This window comes from Xyrauchen texanus, chromosome 7 (genome assembly GCF_025860055.1).
Source record: "Xyrauchen texanus isolate HMW12.3.18 chromosome 7, RBS_HiC_50CHRs, whole genome shotgun sequence".
Lineage (NCBI taxonomy): Eukaryota > Metazoa > Chordata > Actinopteri > Cypriniformes > Catostomidae > Xyrauchen > Xyrauchen texanus.
The window spans coordinates 39455810-39479716 of record NC_068282.1 but is presented as its reverse complement, the minus strand read 5'-3'; the positions used below and the strand labels follow the sequence as shown (position 1 = coordinate 39479716).

At 38.5% G+C, this 23907-nt stretch overlaps 1 protein-coding gene across 9 annotated transcripts in view; it reads left to right on the top strand.

Annotated features, from left to right (window-relative positions):
• Nucleotides 1–22432, top strand: part of LOC127646161 (bromodomain adjacent to zinc finger domain protein 2B-like) — a 118580-nt gene extending 96148 nt beyond the window's left edge. For all 9 annotated transcript variants that reach the window (XM_052129635.1, XM_052129634.1, XM_052129633.1 and 6 more), the window contains 15 exons: nt 3324–3547; nt 4000–4074; nt 4294–4522; nt 4678–4740; nt 4832–4976; nt 8041–8798; nt 9011–9278; nt 9494–9649; nt 15146–15306; nt 15405–15706; nt 16247–16382; nt 16884–17030; nt 18185–18474; nt 18557–18700; nt 21031–22432. In XM_052129635.1, coding sequence (XP_051985595.1) covers nt 3324–3547; nt 4000–4074; nt 4294–4522; nt 4678–4740; nt 4832–4976; nt 8041–8798; nt 9011–9278; nt 9494–9649; nt 15146–15306; nt 15405–15706; nt 16247–16382; nt 16884–17030; nt 18185–18474; nt 18557–18700; nt 21031–21187 — 3255 coding nt within the window. In that variant the 3' untranslated portion in view covers nt 21188–22432. The remainder of the gene's footprint in view (nt 1–3323; nt 3548–3999; nt 4075–4293; nt 4523–4677; nt 4741–4831; nt 4977–8040; nt 8799–9010; nt 9279–9493; nt 9650–15145; nt 15307–15404; nt 15707–16246; nt 16383–16883; nt 17031–18184; nt 18475–18556; nt 18701–21030) is intronic.
• Nucleotides 22433–23907: the final 1475 nt, after the last annotated feature.

Here is a 23907-nt window from a genome sequence, read left to right as displayed (position 1 = left end):
GATTTTGCCATTAATATGTGTATTGTAAGTATAGATTGATCGATATTGTCTTTTTACAACCAATATCAAATCAAATCAAATCACTTTATTGTCACACTACCATGTACACAAGTGCAACAGTAGGTGAAATTCTTGTGTGCAGTTCCGAGCAACATAGCAGTCATGACAGTGACGAGACATATACCAATTACAATAAACAACATACTTACACAACACAATTTACAAATCAAATGTACACATACTTACACAACACAATAATTATATACAATGTACTGTAAACAATACACTACACAATATACAATACAATACAATACAATAAGCAATATCGATACAGATTATTTGTCATTTTAACCAATATGCAAACCTGTAATTTTTAACCAATATGCAAACCTGCTTTTTTGAATTATTGTTTTATTTGTGCTTTTTGACACAATAATATCTAATCATTACACTACAACAAAAAAATGTATAGGCATTATAAATGACATAATCACTAATGATGATGATTTATGACATTATACAAATGAACTTTAATGGTACGCATGTCTCACATGAATGTCTTCTCTATTGAGTAATTATGCAAACAATGCACAATGATGGGTTTATTAGTTCTGTAATCTTCTACTGATTATAAATTACATTTAAAATTGTAATTGGTAACATCATTTTTATATTATGCTTTTTAGGTGTTTGGGTAACGTATTGCATTTTTTGATGAAAATTGGTTTTAAGAGTACCAATTTACACTCCTTAACATTGGTAGATGTAGTACAGGCATGACTGATAGGTAATACAATTGATATATAATCATGTAATCCATAAAAGTAAAAATTTTAAAAGATGTGTAATCTAATTACATGGAGATAACATGGAGTCTATTAATACTCAACATTGACAATAAATTAAATACATTGATTACCTGTGTTGTTTCCTGTTGAATGCCCAGTGGTGTGATGCCATTGTTGGGTACTGCTCTGTAGAGACCTAAAAAATTACCATTTATCGGTAGACCTAATATTAAAGGGATAGTTTGCCTAAAAATGACAATTCTCTCATAATTTACTCACACTCATGCAATCCCAGATATGTTTGACTTACTTTCTTCTGCAGAACACAAATGAAGATTTTTAGAAGTATATCTCAACTCTGTTAGTCTTTGCAGTACAGGTGAATGGTGAACAGACCTTTTTGAAGTTCCAAAAATCTCATAAGGGCCACATACAGTTGAATTCAAAAGTTTGCATACACCTTAGCCTAATACATTTAAACTCAGTTTTTCACAATTCCTGTCATTTAATCATAGAAAACATTCCCTGTCTTAGGTCAGTTAGGATCACTATATTTTAAGAATGTGAAATGTCAGAATAATAGTAGAGAGAATGATTAATTTCATCTTTTAATCACATTCCCAGTGGGTCAGAAGTTTACATACACTTTGTTATTTGGTATTTGGTATCATTGCCTTTAAATTTAAATGTTTTGGGTTGCCTTCCACAAGCTTCTCACAATAAGTTGCTGGAATTTTGACTCATTCCTCCAGACAGAACTGATGTAACAGAGTCAGGTTTGTAGGCCTCCTTGCTCACGCACACTTTTTCAGTTCTGCCCACACATTTTCTATCCAATTGAGGTCAGGACTTTGTGATGGCCACTTCAGTACCTTGACTTTGTTGTCGTGTAGCCATTTTGCCACAAATTTGGAGGTATGCTTGTGGTCATTGTCCATTTGGAATACCCATATGCGAGAGATGTTGCTTCAATATATCCACATAATTTTCCTTCCTCATGATGCCATCTATTTTGTGAAGTGCACCAGTCCCTCCTGCAGCAAAACACCCCCACAACATGACGCTTCCACCCCCAAGTTTCACCCTTTTTCCTCCAAACATAACTATGGTCATTATGGCCAAACAATTACATTTTTGTTTCATCAGACCAGAGGACATTTCTCCAAGATCTTTGTCCCCATGTGCACTTGCAAACTGTAGTCTGGCTTTTTTATGGCAGTTTTGGAGCAATTGCTTCTTCCTTGCTGAGCAGCCTTTCAGGTTATATCGATATAGGACTCGTTTTACTGTGGATATAGATACTTGTCTACCTGTTTCCTCCAGCATCTTCACAAGGTTCTTTGCTGTTGTTCTGGGATTGATTTGCACTTTTAGCACCAAACTACGTTCATCTCTAGGAGACCACTTCCTGAGTGGTATGATGGCTGCGTGGTCCCATGGTGTATATACTTGCGTACTATTGTTTGTACAGATGAATGTGGTACCTTCAGGTGTTTGGAACTTACTCCCAAGGATGAACAAGACTTGTGGTGGTCCACAATTTTTTTTTCCTGAGGTCTTGGCTGATTTCTTTTTTTCCCATGATGTCAAGCAAAGAGGAACGGAGTTTGAAGTTAGGCCTTAAAATACATCCACAGGTACACCTCCAATATACTCCAATTAGCCTATCAGGAGCTAATTGTCTAAAGGCTCGACAACTTTTTCTGGAATTTCCAAGCTGCTTAAAGGCACAGTTAACTTATTGTATGTAAACTTATGACGCACTGGAATTGTGATAGTCAACTAAAAGTGAAACAATCTGTCTGTAAACAATTGTTGGAATAATGGCTTTTGTCATGCACAAAGTAGATATCCTAAACGACTTGCCAAAACTATAGTTTGCTAATATGAAATCTGTGGAGTGGTTAAAATTTGTTTTAATGACTTCAACTGTAAGAGTATAAAAGATTCCAGAGGTTAAATTCATGTCTTCAGAAGCAATATGATAAGTGTGAGTGAGAAATAGATCAATATTCAAGTACTTTTTTACAATATTCAAAATGTGAAAGTAGAGATTTATAGTAAAAAAAAAAAAAAGGATCTGCTTCTCTCCCACACCCATCATATCACTTCTGAAGACATTAATTTAACATCTGGAGTCTTATGGATTACTTTTATGTGGGCTTTATGTGATTTTTGGAGCTTCATAGGTCTGATTACCATTCACTTGCATTGCAAGAACCAACAGAGCTGACACATTCTTCTAAAAATATTTGTTTGTGTTCTGCAGAAGATAGAAAGTCATATACTTCTGGGATGACATGAGGGTGAGTAAATGGGTGAACTATCTCTGTAAAGAACCGATAACTGATTAAGTAGAGAAGTGTGAATATCGGTAACAAATATTGGCCAAACCGATCTGTTTAGATCAAATTGTAAGTGACTGTTTAAAAGCAACTAAATCTTTGGTTCTCAACCTTTTTTAGTCCAAGGCCCTGTCCAAGACATTTTGAAATTAATGAAGTTAAATGAAAATTTTTCCCCTCTCTCCACCAGTCTAAGTCTATATTGGGTGACCACCTGACCAATGTGGGTCTGAACCGGGACAATGTGTCTGAGGTTTTGCAGCAGTTCATGGAGGCTCACTGTTCTCAGACAGAGCTAGCTGATCTCACTTTGAGTCTGAGGACCAAAGCATTCCAGGCCCACACACCTACTCAGAAAGCCTCTATCCTGGCCTTCCTGATCAATGAGTTGTCCTGCAGTAAAAGTGTGATCAGGTAAGGACCGTTAGATGCTCAAATGTCCTTAACTTTCTGTTATGTTTATAAGTTGGCATTATTGATGATTTTCCATTGGTACAGAGCAGAATGGTTTATTTTAGTTATCACAATACAGTGTAATACATTACAACACAACTTGATATGATTCAGTAATAAATCATCAACCGATTTACCTATAATAATGGCATGTTTCCAATACCAGTTCGGCCTGGAGATGTCACAATAAAAGTGATATGTTGTTTGTCTTTCAGCCCTGCTTTGGCACTATAAATATTAATCTATGACATAAATGTGCATAAAGATGCAGGAGAAAGCTCACAGGGTGTGACAGTCACAGAGATTTGAATACTTAATGCATTGAACACTGAAACCTCAACATATGACAAATCACACATGTACAATATGTATCTAGTACAGTATAAACCAAGGGTTTTTTGTTTACTTTTCAGTGAGATCGACAAGAGCCTTGAGCACATGAATGTGTTGCGGAAGGATGAGTGTATCGTGGAAGGCAAACTGAAGAAGTGAGTGCACATGTACACATACACCTAAGTGTTATATAAGCAATAAGATACAACACCCACAAGTGCCCTTAGCCCCTTGAGCATGGCCTTGAGTTCTTTATTGCTTTTATAAAACAGTTTCTACATGATAAAAATATTAAGGATACAAATATTCAGTAAACCATTATTTAATCAAACAAATTAACTAAAAATTAATATATATTTTTTATGTGCGTGCAGACTGAAAACAATCTATGCTAAACGGACTGGGAAACGTGAATCAGCCGCTGGAGGGGAGGAGCTGCAGGCTGCAGGCAGCTCTGCCATTGGTCACAAGCGCAAGAGGAAGGCTGGGGACAGTGATGATGATGATGAAGATGATGAGGACAGTGATGAACCAGGAGATGAGGATGATGATGAGGAGGAGGAAGAGAATAAAAAGGGAAAGAAGGCGGAGACGTGTGATGAGGTAAAAGCAATTCATTACATATCACTTTGACCAGTTTTATCAGACATTGGTTTGATTTTGCATTTACGTCTTGTGTGTGTGTGTGTGTGTGTGTGTGTGTGTGTGTGTGTGTGTGTGTGTGTGTGTGTGTGTGTGTGTGTGTGTGTGTGTTTCAGGATGAGGGAGACCCTGCCACTAGTGTTGAAGAGCTGGAGAAACAGATCGACAAGCTATCAAAGGTGAACAAAGGCATCAATTAAATATGCAGCCTTGCACATAAATACACCCTCAAACACACTCATATGTGTATCTTTCTTTGTATGAGTACAGCAGCAAAACCTGATCCGCAGGAAACTCTTCGAATCCTCTCACGCTCTGCGGTCCATGTCATATGGGCAGGACCGGTACCGGCGCAGATACTGGGTTCTCCCACAATGTGGAGGGGTTTACATAGAAGGGTTAGAGAGCAGAGAAGGTGGGTACATCTATCTACCCAAAAAGGTATTTGTGTCCCCAAAAAGTGTTTGGAAACTTAAGCAACACATATGAATGTCAATAAATTATATAACAAAATATCAAAGCAAGAGGCATCTGCAGCCAAATGATACTAGAGCTCTGCAATTTATTTTAGCCAACTGCTGATGTTTAGTGGATGTATGAAGTCAGTTCCCCTCAAGGACACACAGGTGTCACAGCAGTGTATCAATAGGTGTTGTTCATCACATTAACAATGGACATTTTCCTTTAATGTTTGACAACCAAAATGTCTCCATAATTTTTGTCTTGATTTTAAACAGTATACAGTGGCAAGAAAAAAGTATGTGAACCCTTTGGAATAATCTGCATTTATATATAAATTTGTCTCAAAATCTGGTTTGATCTTCATCTAAGTTACAATAATAAACAAACACAATCTGTTTTAACTAGTAACACTAATTATTGTATTGTTCTTGTACATACTGAGTACATATTTCAAACCTTTACTGTGTAGGTTGGAAAAAGTATGTGAATCCCTAGGCTAATGATGTTAACAAAAGCTAATTATAGCCAGGAGTTGGCAAACCTGACATCCAATTAATGAAATGAGATTTTAGGTATGGGTTAGAGCTACTTTGCCTTAGAAAAAGCACTTAAAAATATTGAGTTTATGTATACACTCTCCTAAAGGATTATTAGGAACACCTGTTCAATTTCTCATTAATGCAATTATCTAATCAACCAATCATATAGCAGTTGCTTCAATTCATTTAGGGGTGTGGTCCTGGTCAAGACAATCTCCTGAACTCCAAACTGAATGTCAGAATGGGAAAGAAAGGTGATTTAAGCAATTTTGAGCATGGCATGGTTGTTGGTGCCAGACGGGCCGGTCTGAGTATTTCACAATCTGCTCAGTTACTGGGATTTTCACGCACAACCATTTCTAGGGTTTACAAAGAATGGTGTGAAAAGGGAAAAACATCCAGTATGCGGCAGTCCTGTGGGCGAAAATGCCTTGTTGATGCTAGAGGTCAGAGGAGAATGGGCCGACTGATTCAAGCTGATAGAACAGCAACTTTGCCTGAAATAACCACTCGTTACAACCGAGGTATACAGCAAAGCATTTGTGAAGCCACAACACGCACAACCTTGAGGCGGATGGGCTACAACAGCAGAAGACCCCACCGGGTACCACTCATCTCCACTACAAATAGGAAAAAGAGGCTACAGTTTGCAAGAGCTCACCAAAATTGGACAGTTGAAGACTGGAAAAATGTTGCCTGGTCTGATGAGTCTCGATTTCTGTTGAGACATTCAGATGGTAGAGTCAGAATTTGGCGTAAACAGAATGAGAACATGGATCCATCATGCCTTGTTACCACTGTGCAGGCTGGTGGTGGTGGCGTAATGGTGTGGGGGATGTTTTCTTGGCACACTTTAGGCCCCTTAGTGCCAATTGGGCATCGTTTAAATGCCATGGCCTACCTGGGCATTGTTTCTGACCATGTCCATCCCTTTATGGCCACCATGTACCCATCCTCTGATGGCTACTTCCAGCAGGATAATGCACCATGTCACAAAGTTCGAATCATTTCAAATTGGTTTCTTGAACATGACAATGAGTTCACTGTACTAAAATGGCCCCCACAGTCACCAGATCTCAACCCAATAGAGCATCTTTGGGATGTGGTGGAACGGGAGCTTCGTGCCCTGGATGTGCAGCCCACAAATCTCCATCAACTGCAAGATGCTATCCTATCAATATGGGCCAACATTTCTAAAGAATGCTTTCAGCAATTTGTTGAATCAATGCCACGTAGAATTAAGGCAGTTCTGAAGGCGAAAGGGGGTCAAACACAGTATTAGTATGGTGTTCCTAATAATCCTTTAGGTGAGTGTATATATGTATGTATGTATGTATGTATGTAAAATATACAATTACAAATACAAATCTGTTGTATACAGAAGTAAGGAAATGTAATTGCAGAAGAGGTATGGTATGTTGGATAAATATAAATAGACTAATTTGTGTATTGCACATAATTATTGCTCAATGGGGCAGTTTTAACTGTTCATGAGATGATTAACCTGAGTGATAAAACTGTTCTTGTGCCTGACGGTTCTGGTGCTCAGTGCTCTGTAGAGTCTGCCAAAAGGCAACAGTTCAAAAAGGTAATGGGCTGGGTGAGTGGGGTCCAGAGTGATTTTCCACACTCTGGAAGTGTACAGTTCTTGAAGGGAGGGCAGGGTGCAACCAATAATCCTCTCAGCAGTCCCAACTGTCCTTTGTAGTCTTCTGATATCCGATTTCGTAACTGCACCAAACCAGACAGTTACTGAAGTGCAGAGGACAGACTCAATGACTGCTGAGTAGAACTGTATCAGCAGTGCTTGTGGCAGGTTGAACTTCTTGACTGATTTCTTTTGATATTTTGAGCATAGAGGCACTGAGTTTGAACGTATGCCTTAAAATACATCCACAGGTACACCTCTAATTCAGTACATCTCATATCAGAAGCTAATTGTCTAAAGGCTTGACATCATTTTCTGGAATTTCCCAAGCTGCTTAAAGGCACAGTTAACTTTGTGTATGTAAACTTCTGACCCACTGGATTTGTGATATAGTCAATTAAAAGTGAAACAATTTGCCTGTAAATAACTGCTGGAAAAATTGTGTCATGCACAAATTAGATGTCCTAAACGACTTGCCAAAACTATAGTTTTCTAATATTAAGAAAACCTAATCTGTGGAGTGGTTAAAAAATGAGTTTTACTGACTTCAACCTAAGTGTATGTAAACTTCTGACTTCAACTGTACTTGGTCTTGCCACTGTATGTATTTCTCAATTTAAACCTACCAAACTCTTTGTTAAATGTTTTGCTTGTGAAATGTGCTTGTGTTATGCGTCTTTAAAATAAGTCACTTGTTATGATATTTCGTAATTTAATTCATACGATTTTATGTGTCTAAAGACTTTCTTGGGGCTCACAGACACGCACTTGCATACAGGTACACCATTAATTTTATTTTAATTATGCACATCTCTTTGTCTCCCTCGCAGGTCTGGAGGATCTAGAGAAAGAGCGAGAGAGGTTCAAAAACTTTCATGGTTTTCAGGTCAAAGAGGAGCCTCAGGAGGATGTTTCACAGCTTCATCAGCATGAGATGCCAGGGCTTGTGAAGGAGGAAGTGAAATTGGAAGACGAGAAACCCATTGATACTGAACAGGAGGTGAATAAAGAGTTGTGCTCCTTTCCACTCCAGTCTGTGGCTATGCCCCCTCAGCAGGCAGAGCTCCACCCCTCACTTAGCCCTTCATGCCAGGAACTGCCTCACACACCTGCAGGGACTAAGGGGCTCTGCCACACCCACAATGGTTGCCCGGCAACTGTTGCCTTGGCAACAACAACATCAATATCTCCAGCTCACTCTCCAACTACCTCCAAGCTGACAGAGGCCAGCAGCTCATGCGCAGACTCCACAATCCCTCCTCCCCTGGAGCTGGGCATCACTGCGCATGTCCTGCACCCGCAGCAACTTGCACAGACTCAGCTCATACCCAATGACCAGCTGCTCAGGGTCCTTAGCGAGCGCACCGGCCACTGGTTCAGCCTGCTGCCTCGCTCACCCTGTGACGAGACCTCCCTCATCCAGCCTTCAGCACATCCGCAGTCCTCACCCCAAAACACCCCCAGCACACGCCCCAAAACTCCTCCTCCAACTTTGACCTCCTCTCCGCACAATCACTTGCTTTCTCTCTCCACATCAGCAAGCCCTCTGAACCCTTCACCCTCTGGGTTCAGTAACCTCAACATGCAGGTAAATACCCAGCCTAATCTATACCTACTGTGAAATCTAATTGGTCCCACTTCACATACAGTAACTATATATTAGGGCTCCATGTCTAAGGTAAAAATCATAATTGTTAATTATTTCCATTGATATTGTAATTAACTTTGAAATAATTTATTACAAGACATCAAATGACAGAAAATGATCATTTCCCATGTATTTCCCTAATCTCTGTCCAGATGAAGCCAGGTGGAGCTCTTATGGGTTTGCCCTTGTGTGGTTGGTCTGTAGGGGTCATCAGCCCCAATCTACCCCTGTGCAGCAGCCCCTTGCACATGTACCCCTCAGTGGAGGGCAGTGCCAGCCCCCTTCTGGCACCCAGCGTCTCAACCAGCAAGAGTGGCTCTCCTGTTCCCACTGGGGAGAAGCTTGCATCTGCTTCCTCTCCCATGGCTCTGGACCTTCAAAGAAACCAGGACAACTCTGAACCCCTACCCATACCAGAAGGTGAGTGCAATACAGGGAGTTTAGACTCAGAATAACAGCATGAACTCCAACATATTCACATAAAAGGACTGAATATAACTTAAAAATAACACTGTACTTGTAGTCAGTATATTTTCCCATTATTAGGAACAACACATTGTTGTTTACGATTGGGAGTGTTATCGGCCCAGTGTTGTTTGAGGTTGTTAATGCTAATGGTTTTGGCTGAATGGCAGACAAGCTGCTGGGATGGTGGAAGGTGACAGACATGGAGAAGTTGAAAGCCCTAGTCAACGCTCTCCATAGTAGGGGTGTCCGGGAGAGAGCCCTGCAGAAACAGCTGCAGAAATCCATGGAGCTCATCGTACAGACCTGTAACAAGAATCGAGAGGGTGAGCACTGACGAAGTGAAATGGCAGAATGTATAGGTTTAATCTTACAGAATTGCAGTGAGATTAACAGTTTAACCCTTTAAGATCGAATTGGCCTGCTGGAGGGCCTACCGATAATTATTAAAAAAATATTAAATATTAAAAACTACAGTCTTGACCAACACAAAATAGGTATTGTTTTAAAGCTAAGAATGTGTACTTTTTCAATGCATGGAGGCATTATAACCAAAACTGGACAAGTGCTTTGAAATTTGCAGACAAATCAAAAGTGTTCCGTTTTGATAATTTTTAAAAAATAATTGCACTGTACATATTATTGCAATCTGTAATAACAGATCAAAAAGCCATGTGTCATATGTCATTGGAAAGCTCTCAAAGAATAGAATACAACCATTCTATTTGTTTTACTCAAAGACAAAAATATAGCGAGTAATAGCTAATTACGGGTATTTGACATACATGTTACATGTAAACAGGTGTTGCTTATAAGCATTCACGAAATGCTTATAACTTCACAAAAAATAAACAGAACATAAAATATCACATAGCATTACATTGAGGAGGGGATTCCTGTTAAAAGAAGCCCACACACAACATAGTCACAACATAGGATGCATAGAACATTAGATAATCCATACAAAGCATAATGTGCTCTAGGGGTGAAACAGTATGACATTTTCACAGTATGATAACCATCACAAAAATTACCATGGTATTACGGTATTGAGGTGCATTGAATATGTTATTAGCAGTTTAATATTTGGTTATGAATTATGTCTGATAAACACAGATAAATATATTTCTTCAAAGTTAATCCTTAAACTTTTGATCTTGAACATAAGGATACACGTGGACAAAAAAAATCACAAACGGGTAAAACAATAAAAGCTTTAAATATCTATATATATTTTGTTATTGTTATTTTATAATTTAGGAAATTGAATTTAAAAAATGTGTAATGATTAATGTTTAGGTTAACACTGCAGATATGCATTTGTATGCTTTCAGTGATTTGTTGCATTTGTGATTTAGTTCAATTCTACAATACCTACTGAAAATATATTATTCATGTGCAGTTTATTTATTGGCATTTTGTCCTATACTGTCTATTTTCTGCTACAGTTTCACCATCAATTTCCTGCATACATATTGTCAATGTCAATCTCCTGCACACCAAAAGCAATGCAGTTTCCCTATTTAGTACTGGGTTTTACAAGTAAAACATATTAGTAGTATCAGACACATTGTTGGCCTACTGTTTGCACTCAAGCAAATGAACAAACAGTTGGCACATTGTAATGTTGAACGAGTGCTTAAAATCTTTTGCTGCATTTGTGAATGTTACAAAGCAGAAACATAACTTTCGCCAGCCTAGTCATTGCATGTCATGTAAAACTAAACTGAATCTGGTGTTTTTATAAAACTGGGGCTATAATTTATTATCCTGTATACTGTATTTTCACTTACATTATCTCCACAAATTCCATGGGATGGTGCTCATGGAGATGGTGCTTAAGGTTTGATGCACTTCCCGTTTGACCCTTTCCTTTTTTGCGCCAAACTTTACAGACTGGGTAAACATCAATGCTGCTTTGGCGGCGGAAATAAAGGTTCATGCTTGGACATATCTGTATGATGCCGCACTTCTGATGAGGTCTTGATACGCTGCACTCGCATGCCCTGCATTTCACCTTTTAAAATTGTCACCTTTAAAATTGAATGAAGGTCAAATGTAACAAGAGGAAGGTGCAATTAAAATATTTATTTTTACTTGGCAAGTTTATATGATGCTGTAAATGTCACAGATTCCGTCTTAATTAAAAAATGAAAATTCTGTCTTTTATATTCATGCAATACAGTCAATGAGAATATTTAAATGGTATGATAACCGTCAGTTTTAAAACCAAGGTTTATTGTGAAACCTTGAAACCGTTACATCCCTAATGTGCACTGTGAGGGACCACGCAGTCAAGGAATGAGGGCCGTGACAAAAACTGTTTCCCAAAATAGTCTTTTAATTAATCAGACCAAAATAATTCAAATAGAAACAAAATAAAGTCCAAATAACCTAAATCCATGTTCAGGCCAATAAAAGAGGTCAACAGAACAAAACTAAACTCCAATAACAGAATATGAGAGAACTGATCTGACCTGCTGAATGAAACAACTGGGACACATTTATACAAACGGACTAGTCCACATTAACACACAAGGGGAAAACAGAAAACACAAACTTCAAATACAGTTACAAAATTCATAACCAGGCCAGTTAAAGAATCGAAATAAAATTAAATGCATATCTTGAAGAAATAAACTAATAACAATTAGAAAACCAACAACACAACCACCCCATTTCCCCACAGTCAATCTGCTTGTTGGTAGCGGCAAGCGGAACTAAAGCAGTGGTCGAAGCGCCATGCCGGTCCTTAAAACACTCGGACCACGAATGCGTAAACTCGCTGACCACTATTCACAGCCAACAGCTCCAGCCATCCACTCCTCAGCACCACAGTGGTAACTTAAACTCAGAAAATGCAATATTAATAAAAGTATAAGCCGTACACCATAAACTAGAATGTGTGCACTCCAACTAGTCAATGATGCACTAGAACTTAAATACCTAAATATGATTACCATAATACCTATGATATGAATACAGAGACCATTAAGAGAATGAAAATAAGAAGCTCAAACAATGTGCTGGATAAATTAAAGAAAGCATGTACATGTGTATGTGCGCGTGTCTGTAGTATGTATGTGTGCGTGTGTGGTATGTAACATTACCGCTCATTGATGTGTGGCTGCCTCGTGGGCCATCACATGCACACAGAACATAATGTTCCATTTGGCTAAAAACATGTTAGCTTTCCTGGATCAGATGACGTCATTGGAAATTATGTAGTATATTGTCCATCGTCTTAGAATGCTAAACGAATTGTATTAGGATGCAGATTGCTGCAACCAGAGGTGGAAGTCATCCAAATATGGGCAGAGAGGATCGTTCACTCTATTTACATATGGCCAACAGGAGATGGTGCCAAGTTCATAACACAGACTCGATGATGGCTCAAATGACACAGAACTGAATGAGATCTCATTACTCATGCCTGCATGCTTTGGAGAGAGAGCATACCTTTAATGATTGTTGTATTTGCATGTGTAGTTAGTTTTTATGTACAAATATTATATTATATTTGTTTGGAAAGACTTTTAGACTCTTGGAGACGTTTTTGTACACTGGGATAAATTATTTTTGTAATGCTATAACTTTTGATTACTTTGTCATATCAGCACATCATTTGACTCAGTTACAGTTTACATGATTGGGGACAAAACAGAAGCACTTTTTCGGCACTAATTTATTGGCACACTGAGATATAATGTCAAATCAGAAAGAAAAAGAAAAAAAGTAAAATTTTGGCTCAAGCTTTTATTTTGTTTTTGGCAGTTTCACAGGCTGAGAGTCTCTTAATTTATCATAAACTATATCATGAAAAATAAATCAAAAAGTTTTCTTTAAAATGTTACCAAATAATTATATTATTAGAGTTATAATCCTATAATGTTGGGCTTGCCACTGAAACAGGACATCTTTAAAAACATCTTCAGATTTTAAAGGATTAACAGTTAAAATACAAAAATACTATGATTGGCAAATGTAAAAATGTTAATAAATGTTTATTTAACACAGTTAACACATTTACCTAATTTGACATTCAAACAGTTTTATTTTGTTCTATCTGTCTACACAAACAACAATCCCACAGCTGAGCACTTCATCAGAAAATAATGGAGAAAGACCTTAACGGCTCATTTATTTCAATTATGGATGCATGATATATCGGCAGCTGATATATTATTGGCCAATAACCGGGAGAATCTAAATGTTATTATCGGACCGATAATGGAATTACCGCCAATATTTTTATATAACGATAATTTGTCACATTTTATTTGCCTGTAACTGAGAATCTCTGACTGCCTGTGGCTTCTTGCATTCAGGCAGAGACTCTGGCAGCTTCAAATGACGCACGCGTGTAAGAGCCAAGCTCATGTCGCTCTGTGCGGATTATTTCAACATCTTTGCACCTTGTTTGGGGTCTGGTTTAAATTCTGGATCATTTCCCATATTCTGTGTATGTTTCATGTGGCAATAAATGCAAACGTGACAAAAACATTTATGTTTGTTACTTGGAGGCGATCACGTTCGCATATTACTTAATGAAACATAAACAGATTGTTGGACATTGCACGCCATTACTTGCAGCCCCGCATTGATTAAAGCAAGCCCCAAAATAATCTAACATGGTCCATAGATCTTAAAACATTTCACAGAGTGACTTAAACACTAGTTTGTGAGTGAAAAGAATGTGCTCTTTGTATTATGCACATTGAGACTTTTAGAATGTTGTGACTCCTCACTATTAGATCTGTATATTCCCATTATGATTGTTGTATTCACATTTCATAAGTTATACAGTGGAACTGTCACAGATGAGCACTGTAACAAGTGCCTGAGAAACACACACAACCACCACTGAACACTGGCAGTCTGGCTGCTATCAAAAATATGACACCATGCATACAGAGTTTAGGTTTTGTATTGTGTGTTTTGTTGTTTTAATGTTTGTTGCATGCTGTTTATTGCCTCATTTTGGTTTTATGCATTATTACAGCTGTTTGAATTTCATTATTCTCTCTCTGTTTGCAAGTCATCAGGGTTACCGCAAACACTCCTATAAATGGGCACTATACAATTTAAGCAAGTGCATTGTAATTTATTTCTCATTCAAATCAGCATACATTTGTTTTATAGGTACATTTCTGGTTCATGTTACATCAGCGAAACCTTAAATACCAGCAAGTCCTAATTCCAATCTTTTTAATGACACAAATTTTTCAAATGAGAAGCTTTTAATGAATTAGCTAGCAGTTCCAGGTTAAAGGATTAAAAATTAAAACTTTTTTAAATAATGGTTATCGGTATCTATATGGGCCACAATGAGCTGTGAATTATCGGTATCGGCCCAGAAATGCCATATCGGTGCATCCCTAATTTCAATCAATCAAATCAGTGAAATCAAACCTTGATGGGACTTTTATGTATTAAACAACAATTAACAAAACATACGAAATAGATAAGAGTGAGAAAAAAAACAATAAATGGCACTAATGTTACTGAGAAAGCCACACAAACATTTGTTTGTTTCATATTATTTTATTCTCTAGTCTTTTCTTAAGAGGAACTGAATGCATTTAAGTTTAATGCAGTATGATCTAAAAGGGGAAAAAAGCAAATTTAACTACAATAAAATTAAAGATTAATCATGATTAATTATATAAAATAAATAAAATATTGAGAGCCTTTAAAAATATTTTTAAAAGCCCTTGGAAACTATGTAACATTCAGGCAAGCATACAGGATTATTGTTAAAATGAGCAGAATTCTGCTGTGCTGTGCTTTACTGATGCTGATCTCTCCTTTTTTGTTTGCAGTGGCAGTTATGGAGGTGTCAGAGCTCGACGAGGGACAGGTTTCCATGGATACGCTGCAGGAGTGGTGTGTGGACGAGCAGGCCATGGAGACTGACATCGCTCTACTGCAACAGGTGGAGGAACTGGAGCGCAAAGTCACCACTGCCAGCCTGCAGGTCAAGGTGAGTGTATGTGTATGCAGCTTTGATTAATTTTCCAGAAATAGACCAAATAATTTGAATTTCTCCTATTTAACATTTTCCACAATCCCTTTCTTCAGGGCTGGATGTATCCGGAGCCACAGTCTGAAAGAGAAGACCTGGTCTATTATGAGCATAAGCTCCTCCCCAGGCCTCGCCCAGGGGCGGAGTCACAGGAGGAGCGAAGCTCGGAGAAGGGCCTAATCCGTCGCCCCAGCAACCCGCTGGACATCGCAGTGACGCGATTGGCTGAGCTGGAGCGTCACATCGAGAGAAGGTACCTGCGGAGCCCCTTAGGGACCACCATCCAGATCAAACTGGATAATGTCGGTACAGTCACTGTCCCAGCACCTGCTCCATCCACTAGCACTGGAGGGGAAGGGTAGGTCATCCAGACTCCCAGCCTTCGTCTCTGCTTGTCCTCATACTCCCCCTTACCCCTCTTTCTGCTGGCTGGGGCTACTCTTTTCGTCCATCCGTTCTCACCCTGGCTCCAGTTTCGGGTTTTGGTCCTTGTGCTTTTATTTTGGTTTCCCTCTCGCTCCCTTGCCTGCACCCTTCCTGTTTTTGGCATGGTTGTAATCAGCAGTGCACAGAATTTATTTTCCTTCAAAAACTGAAGTGTTTTGTTTTCTCCCAAATGAGGGAAATCAAATCTTGATCTGTTTTCTAGTATTTAGTGCATGGTACACCACAGCAGCTTTCCATCCACATGTATGGCTGTGACATCATGCCGCAAAAGTTTACCACACAATATAAGCTGTATGCGTATGACTGATGTTCACATGGGTGCATGTGTGTGTGCGCTATCAGATCTCAGATACTCACCTCAGTCTGCTATAGACATTGTTTCCAGTCATCCAAACAGCTTTGAAATAATTTTTGCCATTGATCTGTGTGTTTGTGTATGTGTGTGTTGTAGGGGAGAAGAAGAGATTGCTCCAGGCATGAAGGTGTGGCGGAAGGCTCTGAGTGAGGTTCGCAGCTCCTCTCAGTTGGCCATGTGTCTCCAGCAGCTGCAGAAATCCATTGCCTGGGAGAGGTCCATAATGAAAGTTGTGAGTGATGTCATACACTATGGTTGCTAACACATGGAACAAACACTGCAGCAAATATTGTTTTAGGTTTGTCTTTGTAGTTTGAGTGTCTCTTGAATTTAAATGGTTTCATGCTCTTGGCAGCCCATAATTCTCTAAATAACACATTGTGAACATGTATTTAATGTAGTCTGGCTTTTTTTATCTTAGCATTGTTTTGTTTATGGTTTTCGTTTATGAGAGCATGTCAAGCAAACCCTTCATGTTGGCATCTACTTAATTTTGATTAGAAAAAAGATATGAGAAGCGTTTCCCTTTTGATAAGCCTATTTATTTTTCTATCCAAACTATGCCCGATTATATGGTTGGTTGCATTTAATTATTTGGATTTTACCATTGATGTCTCATTTTGGTTTTGTAACCAGTCACCAGTGTCATACACAAATCAGTTCTCCCAGTGTCACTTATATCCAGAATGCATGATTATGCAATTGTTATCCAATTGTGTATGTGTGTTTTCAGTACTGTCAGATGTGCCGAAAGGGTGATAATGAAGACCTGCTTTTGTTGTGTGATGGTTGTGATAAGGGGTGTCACACATATTGCCACAAACCCAAAATCACCAACATCCCCGAAGGAGACTGGTACTGTCCTGCATGCATTTCTAAGGTAATCACATGCAGCTCCCATCACCAGGGGCACAATTACTCATTTGTTAAGGGTTATGCAACATTAGTGTTTTATTGTTAGAATATTTAATAATTTATTAGCTTTCATGTTGTTTTCAGAGCTAAGCTACCATATGTGCCAGGCTTTATACCAATAATCAAAAGACTGGCATGTAAAATAATGACTGAGGTATAGAGCAGAATTGCATTTATTATTGATACAAATTGTTAAACATGAAAACTTAGTGGAAAGGCAAGGTTATAAAACATTTCAGGGCTTAACAAAAAACATTCAGGGCTTAAGCTGCAGAAGTCCATGCCTAGTGCCACCCATAGTCAGGGTAAAAAAAAAAAAAGGCATATGAACCCATTTACAAATGAACAAAATGTTTTTCATTCATTATTGTTAAAAAATGAAGCAATAAGCCATGAGAAGCCATTACCAACTGTAACACACATACTCGAGTGGCCTCATGTTTAATAAACATGTATGATAATAATCTGAATTTACAAATTCTCCACCAAGTAATGTAGTAGTTCTCACTGAGCACTTTATTAGGAACACTATGGTTCTATTAAAGTGACAGACGTGGTCTTCTGCTGTTGTAGCCCATCCACCTCAAGGTTCGACATGTGTATTCTGAGATGCTATTCTGCTCACTACAATTTTACAGAGTAGTTTTCTGAGTTACCGTAGCCTTTGTCAGCTCGAACCAGTATGGCCATTCTCCATTGACCTCTCTCATCAACAAGACATTTCTATACTCAGAACTGCCGCTCATTGGATGTTTTTTGTTTTTGTCACCATTTTGAGTAAACACTAGAGACTGATGTGTGAAAATCCCAGGAGATCAGCAGTTACAGAAATACTCAAACCAGCCTGTCTGTCACCAACAATCATGTCACGGTCAAAATCAGAGATCATATTTTTTCTCATTCTGATGGTTGATGTGAAAATTAATTGAAGCTCCTGGCCCATATCTGCATGATTTTATGCATTGCACTGCTGCCACATGATTGGCTGATTAGACAATTGCATGAATATATAGGTGTACAGGTGTTCCTAATAAAGTGCTCACTGAGTGTATGTTAATGTGCCATAAATGTGTAGCAATGTGAATATGCAATCTGAACTGGTACTGTATATAATTTCAGGCAAGTGGTCAGTCACCTAAACCTAAGAAGATGCAGAATCGTGTACCTCCAGCTAGTGGAGGAAAGAAAGCAACAGAAGCGGCCAAGAAAAGCAAGAAGCAACCTGAGATGTGTGAAGACGAGGAAGCAACCAGCAGCAACAGCACTCCAAAGAAAGCAGCCACCACCCCCACCCCCACCCAGACCAAGAAGAACACCTCTACATCCCCTGCAGCCAAACCAGACAGCCCCGCCTGCGTAAAGAGAGCCAAAACAGCCAGAGACAATAACCGGGACCTGGGCCTCTGCAGGTAACATCTGCTGTCTGTTTGCTTGTGTAAATATTTGTGACTGTAATATTTGTTTTAATCTGTCTCTATTGTGTCTCCTAAGAATTCTCTTGGCTGAACTAGAACGTCATCAGGACGCCTGGCCTTTCCTTACACCTGTCAACCTCAAATCTGTCCCTGGATACCGCAAAGTCATTAAAAAACCAATGGACTTCTCCACCATTCGTGAGAAACTCGTCAGCAGTCAGTAAGTATCTTTTTCTGCAACTTTAACCTCCTGAGACCCAAGCGTGACTTTTGTGTGCCTTTTCCATTTCCCTTTTTGATTTGTATCTAGTAGCATCTAAAAAGCATGCAAAAAAAAAAAGAGCAAGTCATTTTCCTAAAAAAGTTGTGAAATGTAAAATAATACAAAGCTATAGAAAGTCAGATTTTTTTCATCATATTTTGTATTATTGTTCATTGTGGGTGGTGGTTATTCATGTTTTTGCAACGTTACAGACATTACACCAGAAATTAGCATAAATAATTCTGATTCAAAGTAATGACCAGTATCATCCAACCATTTTATTTAATAAAATGATACATTATAAATTCTGAATCAATGTACTGATTACCATTGCCCCATGTCTGCCAAACATGTTGAGTGATCCAAACATCATCTGCAGCCTGAAACTGAACTTTTGATAGGAAGTTTGGATTGAATGCACATAGCTGCATTGAGAGGTATAAGATAATCACTTGCTCCATATTTAGTGACTGACTTACCCTCTAGTGTGCTGTCTGTCTGCACTGGTATCAGAATTATATTTGAAATGAAAACAAGCTGACAAATATGTATGTATATATATATATAAATGTATGTATATGTGTATATATATACAGTGGGTACGGAAAGTATTCAGACCCCCTTAAATTTTTCACTCTTTGTTATATTGCACCATTTGCTAAAATCATTTAAGTTCATTTTTTTTCCTCATTATTGTACACACAGCACCCCATATTGACAGAAAAACACAGAATTGTTGACATTTTTGCACATTTATTAAAAAAGAAAAACTGAAATATCACATGGTCCTAAGTATTCAGACCCTTTGTTCAGTATTTAGTAGAAGCACCCTTTTGATCTAATACAGCCATGAGTCTTTTTGGGAAAGATGCAACAAGTTTTTCACATCTGGATTTGGGTATCCTCTGCCATTCCTCCTTGCAGATCCTCTCCAGTTCTGTCAGGTTGGATGTAAACATTGGTGGACAGCCATTTTCAGGTCTCTCCAGAGATGCTCAATTGGGTTTAAGTCAGGGCTCTGGCTGGGCCATTCAAGAACAGTCACGGAGTTGTTGTGAAGCCACTCCTTCGTTATTTTAGTGGTGTGCTTAGGGTCATTGTCTTGTTGGAAGGTGAACCTTCAGCCCAGTCTGAGGTCCAGAGCACTCTGGAGAAGGTTTTCGTCCAGGATATCCCTGTACTTGGCCGCATTCATCTTTCCCTCGATTGCAACCAGTCGTCCTGTCCCTGCAGCTGAAAAACACCCCCACAGCATGATGCTGCCACCACCATGCTTCACTGTTGAGACTGTATTAGACAGGTGATGAGCAGTGCCTGGTTTTCTCCACACATACCGCTTAGAATTAAGGCCAAAAAGTTCTATCTTGGTCTCATCAGACCAGAGAATCTTATTTATCACCATCTTGGAGTCCTTCAGGTGTTTTTTAGCAAACTCCATGCAGGCTTTCATGTGTCTTGCACCGAGGAGAGGCTTCCGTCGGGCCACTCTGCCATAAAGCCCCGACTGGTGGATGGCTGCAGTGATGGTTGACTTACTACAACTTTCTCCCATCTCCCGACTGCATCTCTGGAGCTCAGCCACAGTGATCTTTGGGCTCTTCTCCCCCGATAGCTCAGTTTGGCCAGACGGCCAGATCTAGGAAGGGTTCTGGTCGTCCCAAACGTCTTCCATTTAAGGATTATGGAGGCCACTGTGCTCTTATGAACCTTAAGGGCAGCAGAAATTTTTTTGTAACCTTGGCCAGATCTGTGCCTTGCCACAATTCTGTCTCTGAGCTCTTCAGGCAGTTCCTTTGACCTCATGATTCTCATTTGCTCTGACATGCACTGTGAGCTGTAAGGTCTTATATAGACAGGTGTGTGGCTTTCCTAATCAAGTCCAATCAGTATAATCAAACACAGCTGGACTCAATTGAAGGTGTAGAACCATCTCAAGGATGATCAGAAGAAATGGACAGCACCTGAGTTAAATATATGAGTGTCACAGCAAAGGGTCTGAATACTTAGGACCATGTGATATTTCAGTTTTTCTTTTTTAATAAATGTGCAAAATGTGTATATATGTGTATATGTATATTTAATCGTGATTAATTAATCGGGACACCATGTAATTAATTTGATTAAAAATGTGAATCGATTGACAGCCCTAATAATATATATATATATATATCTCAATTTAAGTAAATGGTGACTGGGGCTAACATTATGCCTAACATCTCCTTTTGTACTCCATGGCAGAATTCAGCCAGTTGCAAACACTCACTTAAAATGTTTGCACTTTACTTCAGGTATCAGAATTTGGAAACGTTCATCATTGATGTCAACCTGGTGTTCGACAACTGTGAGAAGTTCAATGAGGACAATTCAGACATCGGCCGGGCCGGGCACAACATGAGGAAATTCTTTGAGAAGAGGTGGACTGAGCTTCTCAAGCAGACTAACTGAGCTGCTCAGAGCTCCTTGGTTTTGGATCACTGCAGACTGTCATTTCAACCCTGTGACCAGGGCTCAAAACCAGAAGCAACCCAGGGCCCTTCTGGACCGACCAATCCCACATCCAACGCCCAAAAAGACACAAGACAGAGGGTGTCTTTGTGCAATACCAATTCCTTCTAGAAAAGAGAATTCGCACTGAAATTTCAACCATCAGAGCTGTACTAAGGAGAGAAATCCCTTTCCACTACTTGTAAATATCTTTTGTTTTTGTTTTTATTTGTACTTTATCGTTAATATTATAGTGAATGTATTTAATTTTTTAATGATTATTTATGACTAAATAAAAGAAAGGTCCACTCTTCATTTTCTATGAAAAGGAAGAAACAGCAAAACTGCTTTAATCTAATGGAATGTTCATTTGTTTTTTTGTTTTTCTCTCCAAATATGAAACAAAGCCAAGAAAAAAAAAATACTGTTTACACTGTTCTGTGCCATGTGGCATCAGAGTATTCAACCCTCTGAAAGTGAACTAACTGCATCACTGTACACACATACATGCAAGCAAGCAGGAGGCACCCATGTGTACATACTGTCTATTAATGTCAATATATTGAGTCTTGTTTGGAATGATGTGTACATATTGTTTCAGACATTGGATATTGTTTATGCCTTAGAACGATTGTAGCAATTAATTTTAGTCTTCAAGTGATTAATAATATACGTTTATTGTTTGTACAGTATATACATATCCTCTACAAAACACTGTGGTCTCCTTAATCTTAGTAGTGCCTGCCCTCCAGAACAGGGTATAGGGAAATCATTTTTTGTTTTGTTGTTTTTCTCCCGTTTTTGTAATGTTATTATTTTCTTATATAAAACACAACAAGGCCTCCACTCAAAGGCATACTGTATGAAACTCATATCTGAACCCATATGAAAACTGTTGGAGTATTCTTCAGTATCCCTGACCCCAGAGGCACTCGGAGATGGACAGCAGGCATTCTATAACCACATGTGTCCGAGTCTCCCACGTGAGTCATGGCCCACTGGAGGCAGCTAGAACAGAGTTTTTTTGTACCTGCGTACAAGTACTTGAAGTAATTCTATTTAAAGATATTGTGGGAAACAAATGGTAGCGTTTTTATTATTTTTTTTTTTTGTAGGAGCATTATTTTTCACTAGTGCGTTTGATTGTGCGTATGTGAGAGTGTATGTTTGTGTGAGTGTGTGGATGTTTGGCACGGACTTATTAAAAGGATGTTTTTAAATCCAGACATTGTGTGTTTTCTTTCTTTTCCCAATGGGCGTTGGTCAGGTTTTATCGAATTTTTTATTTTAAATAAAAATGCATTAACTTTGTATTCATTATTTTAGAAGTAATTAATATAATGAATCAGAACATAATTATTTATTAAAATAAAGTATGAATAAGTAAAACAAATACTAATTAGTTAATAAGTTTAATAGCATGAATAAGTGCATATCAATTTATGGCAGTACATTTAAAGCTGATGATTTTTTTTTTTTAGATGTTAAAATTATTTTTTATATCCCATCTTATTATGCTGTGACCATTATAATCAAGACATTCGTATGTTGATTTCACTGAAAAATGTAACACGGTGGCTCTGCAGCTATTAAATCATTGTTCTGTTTGCCTGAGCCAGTGTTTCCCAACCTGGTCCTGGAGTCTCCCCAACACTGGAAATCTTTCTGCTTATGGAGAGGAGAGAAGTGTAATTTTTTTAGTCAGACAGCAATCCATTTCCTGTGCTACATCTATCTGTCCTCATTGTTAGCTTGACAACAGAAACTCTTCTAAATCTCAACATAACAAAACATTAAACAAATATCCCCCTTTATATTTATCTTGCCAAAATCATGCTAGGAAATCCCCTGCTTTTTCATCAATGCTACATTAACACCACAAAAATTATTCACATAGTCTCAACTCAAATGGATGAAGTAAACTTCCATTTTACACATTTAAATGGACGGAATGGAATAAAATCAAGTTGTGACAAAATGTTATAGAGTTGCTTTAGTTCCTTTTAATTAAGTAAATTGAACAAGCAGCAAAAATCCTTTTTTACTATGTAAGTGAATGGGGCCAATTTTGGGGGGCGTTTAAAGACAAAAAAGTGAAGCTTATACATGTATAAAAGCATTTACATAAATTCTTCAGTTAAACCTACTATATTACTTGAGTTGTAAAGTTGCTTAAATCTTTTTTATGGGATTAAATGGTTTATGGCATAATGTTATCATGGCAACCAGGTTGTAACATTATAACTTCACACAAACAAATAAAACATTTTAAGCAATTTTATTAAAACAATTTGGTTAACACGCATACTGTTTACACTTTGTGGCTATACATTTGAAACAGTGAGTATTTCAACATTTATAGAAAAGCCCCATTCACTTCATTGTACAAGTGCCTCACTAACGTCTAGGTTACGGATGTAACCTCCATTCCCTGATGGATGGAACGAGACGTTGTGTCGAAGAAGTGACACTAGGGGTCTCTCTTGAGTGCCAAATATACCTCTGATCTATGAAAAAATGGCAATGATAAGTTGGCAGACAGAATTTGCATGTTCCACCCCAGGACATACTGGTATAAAGGCAGGGAAATACGTCTGTTTCATTCAGGATTTTTCTGAGGAGCCGGAAATGGTCCGGCCACAACAGTGGCTCGGCTCAGCGATTCCATTCCGTTCCATCAG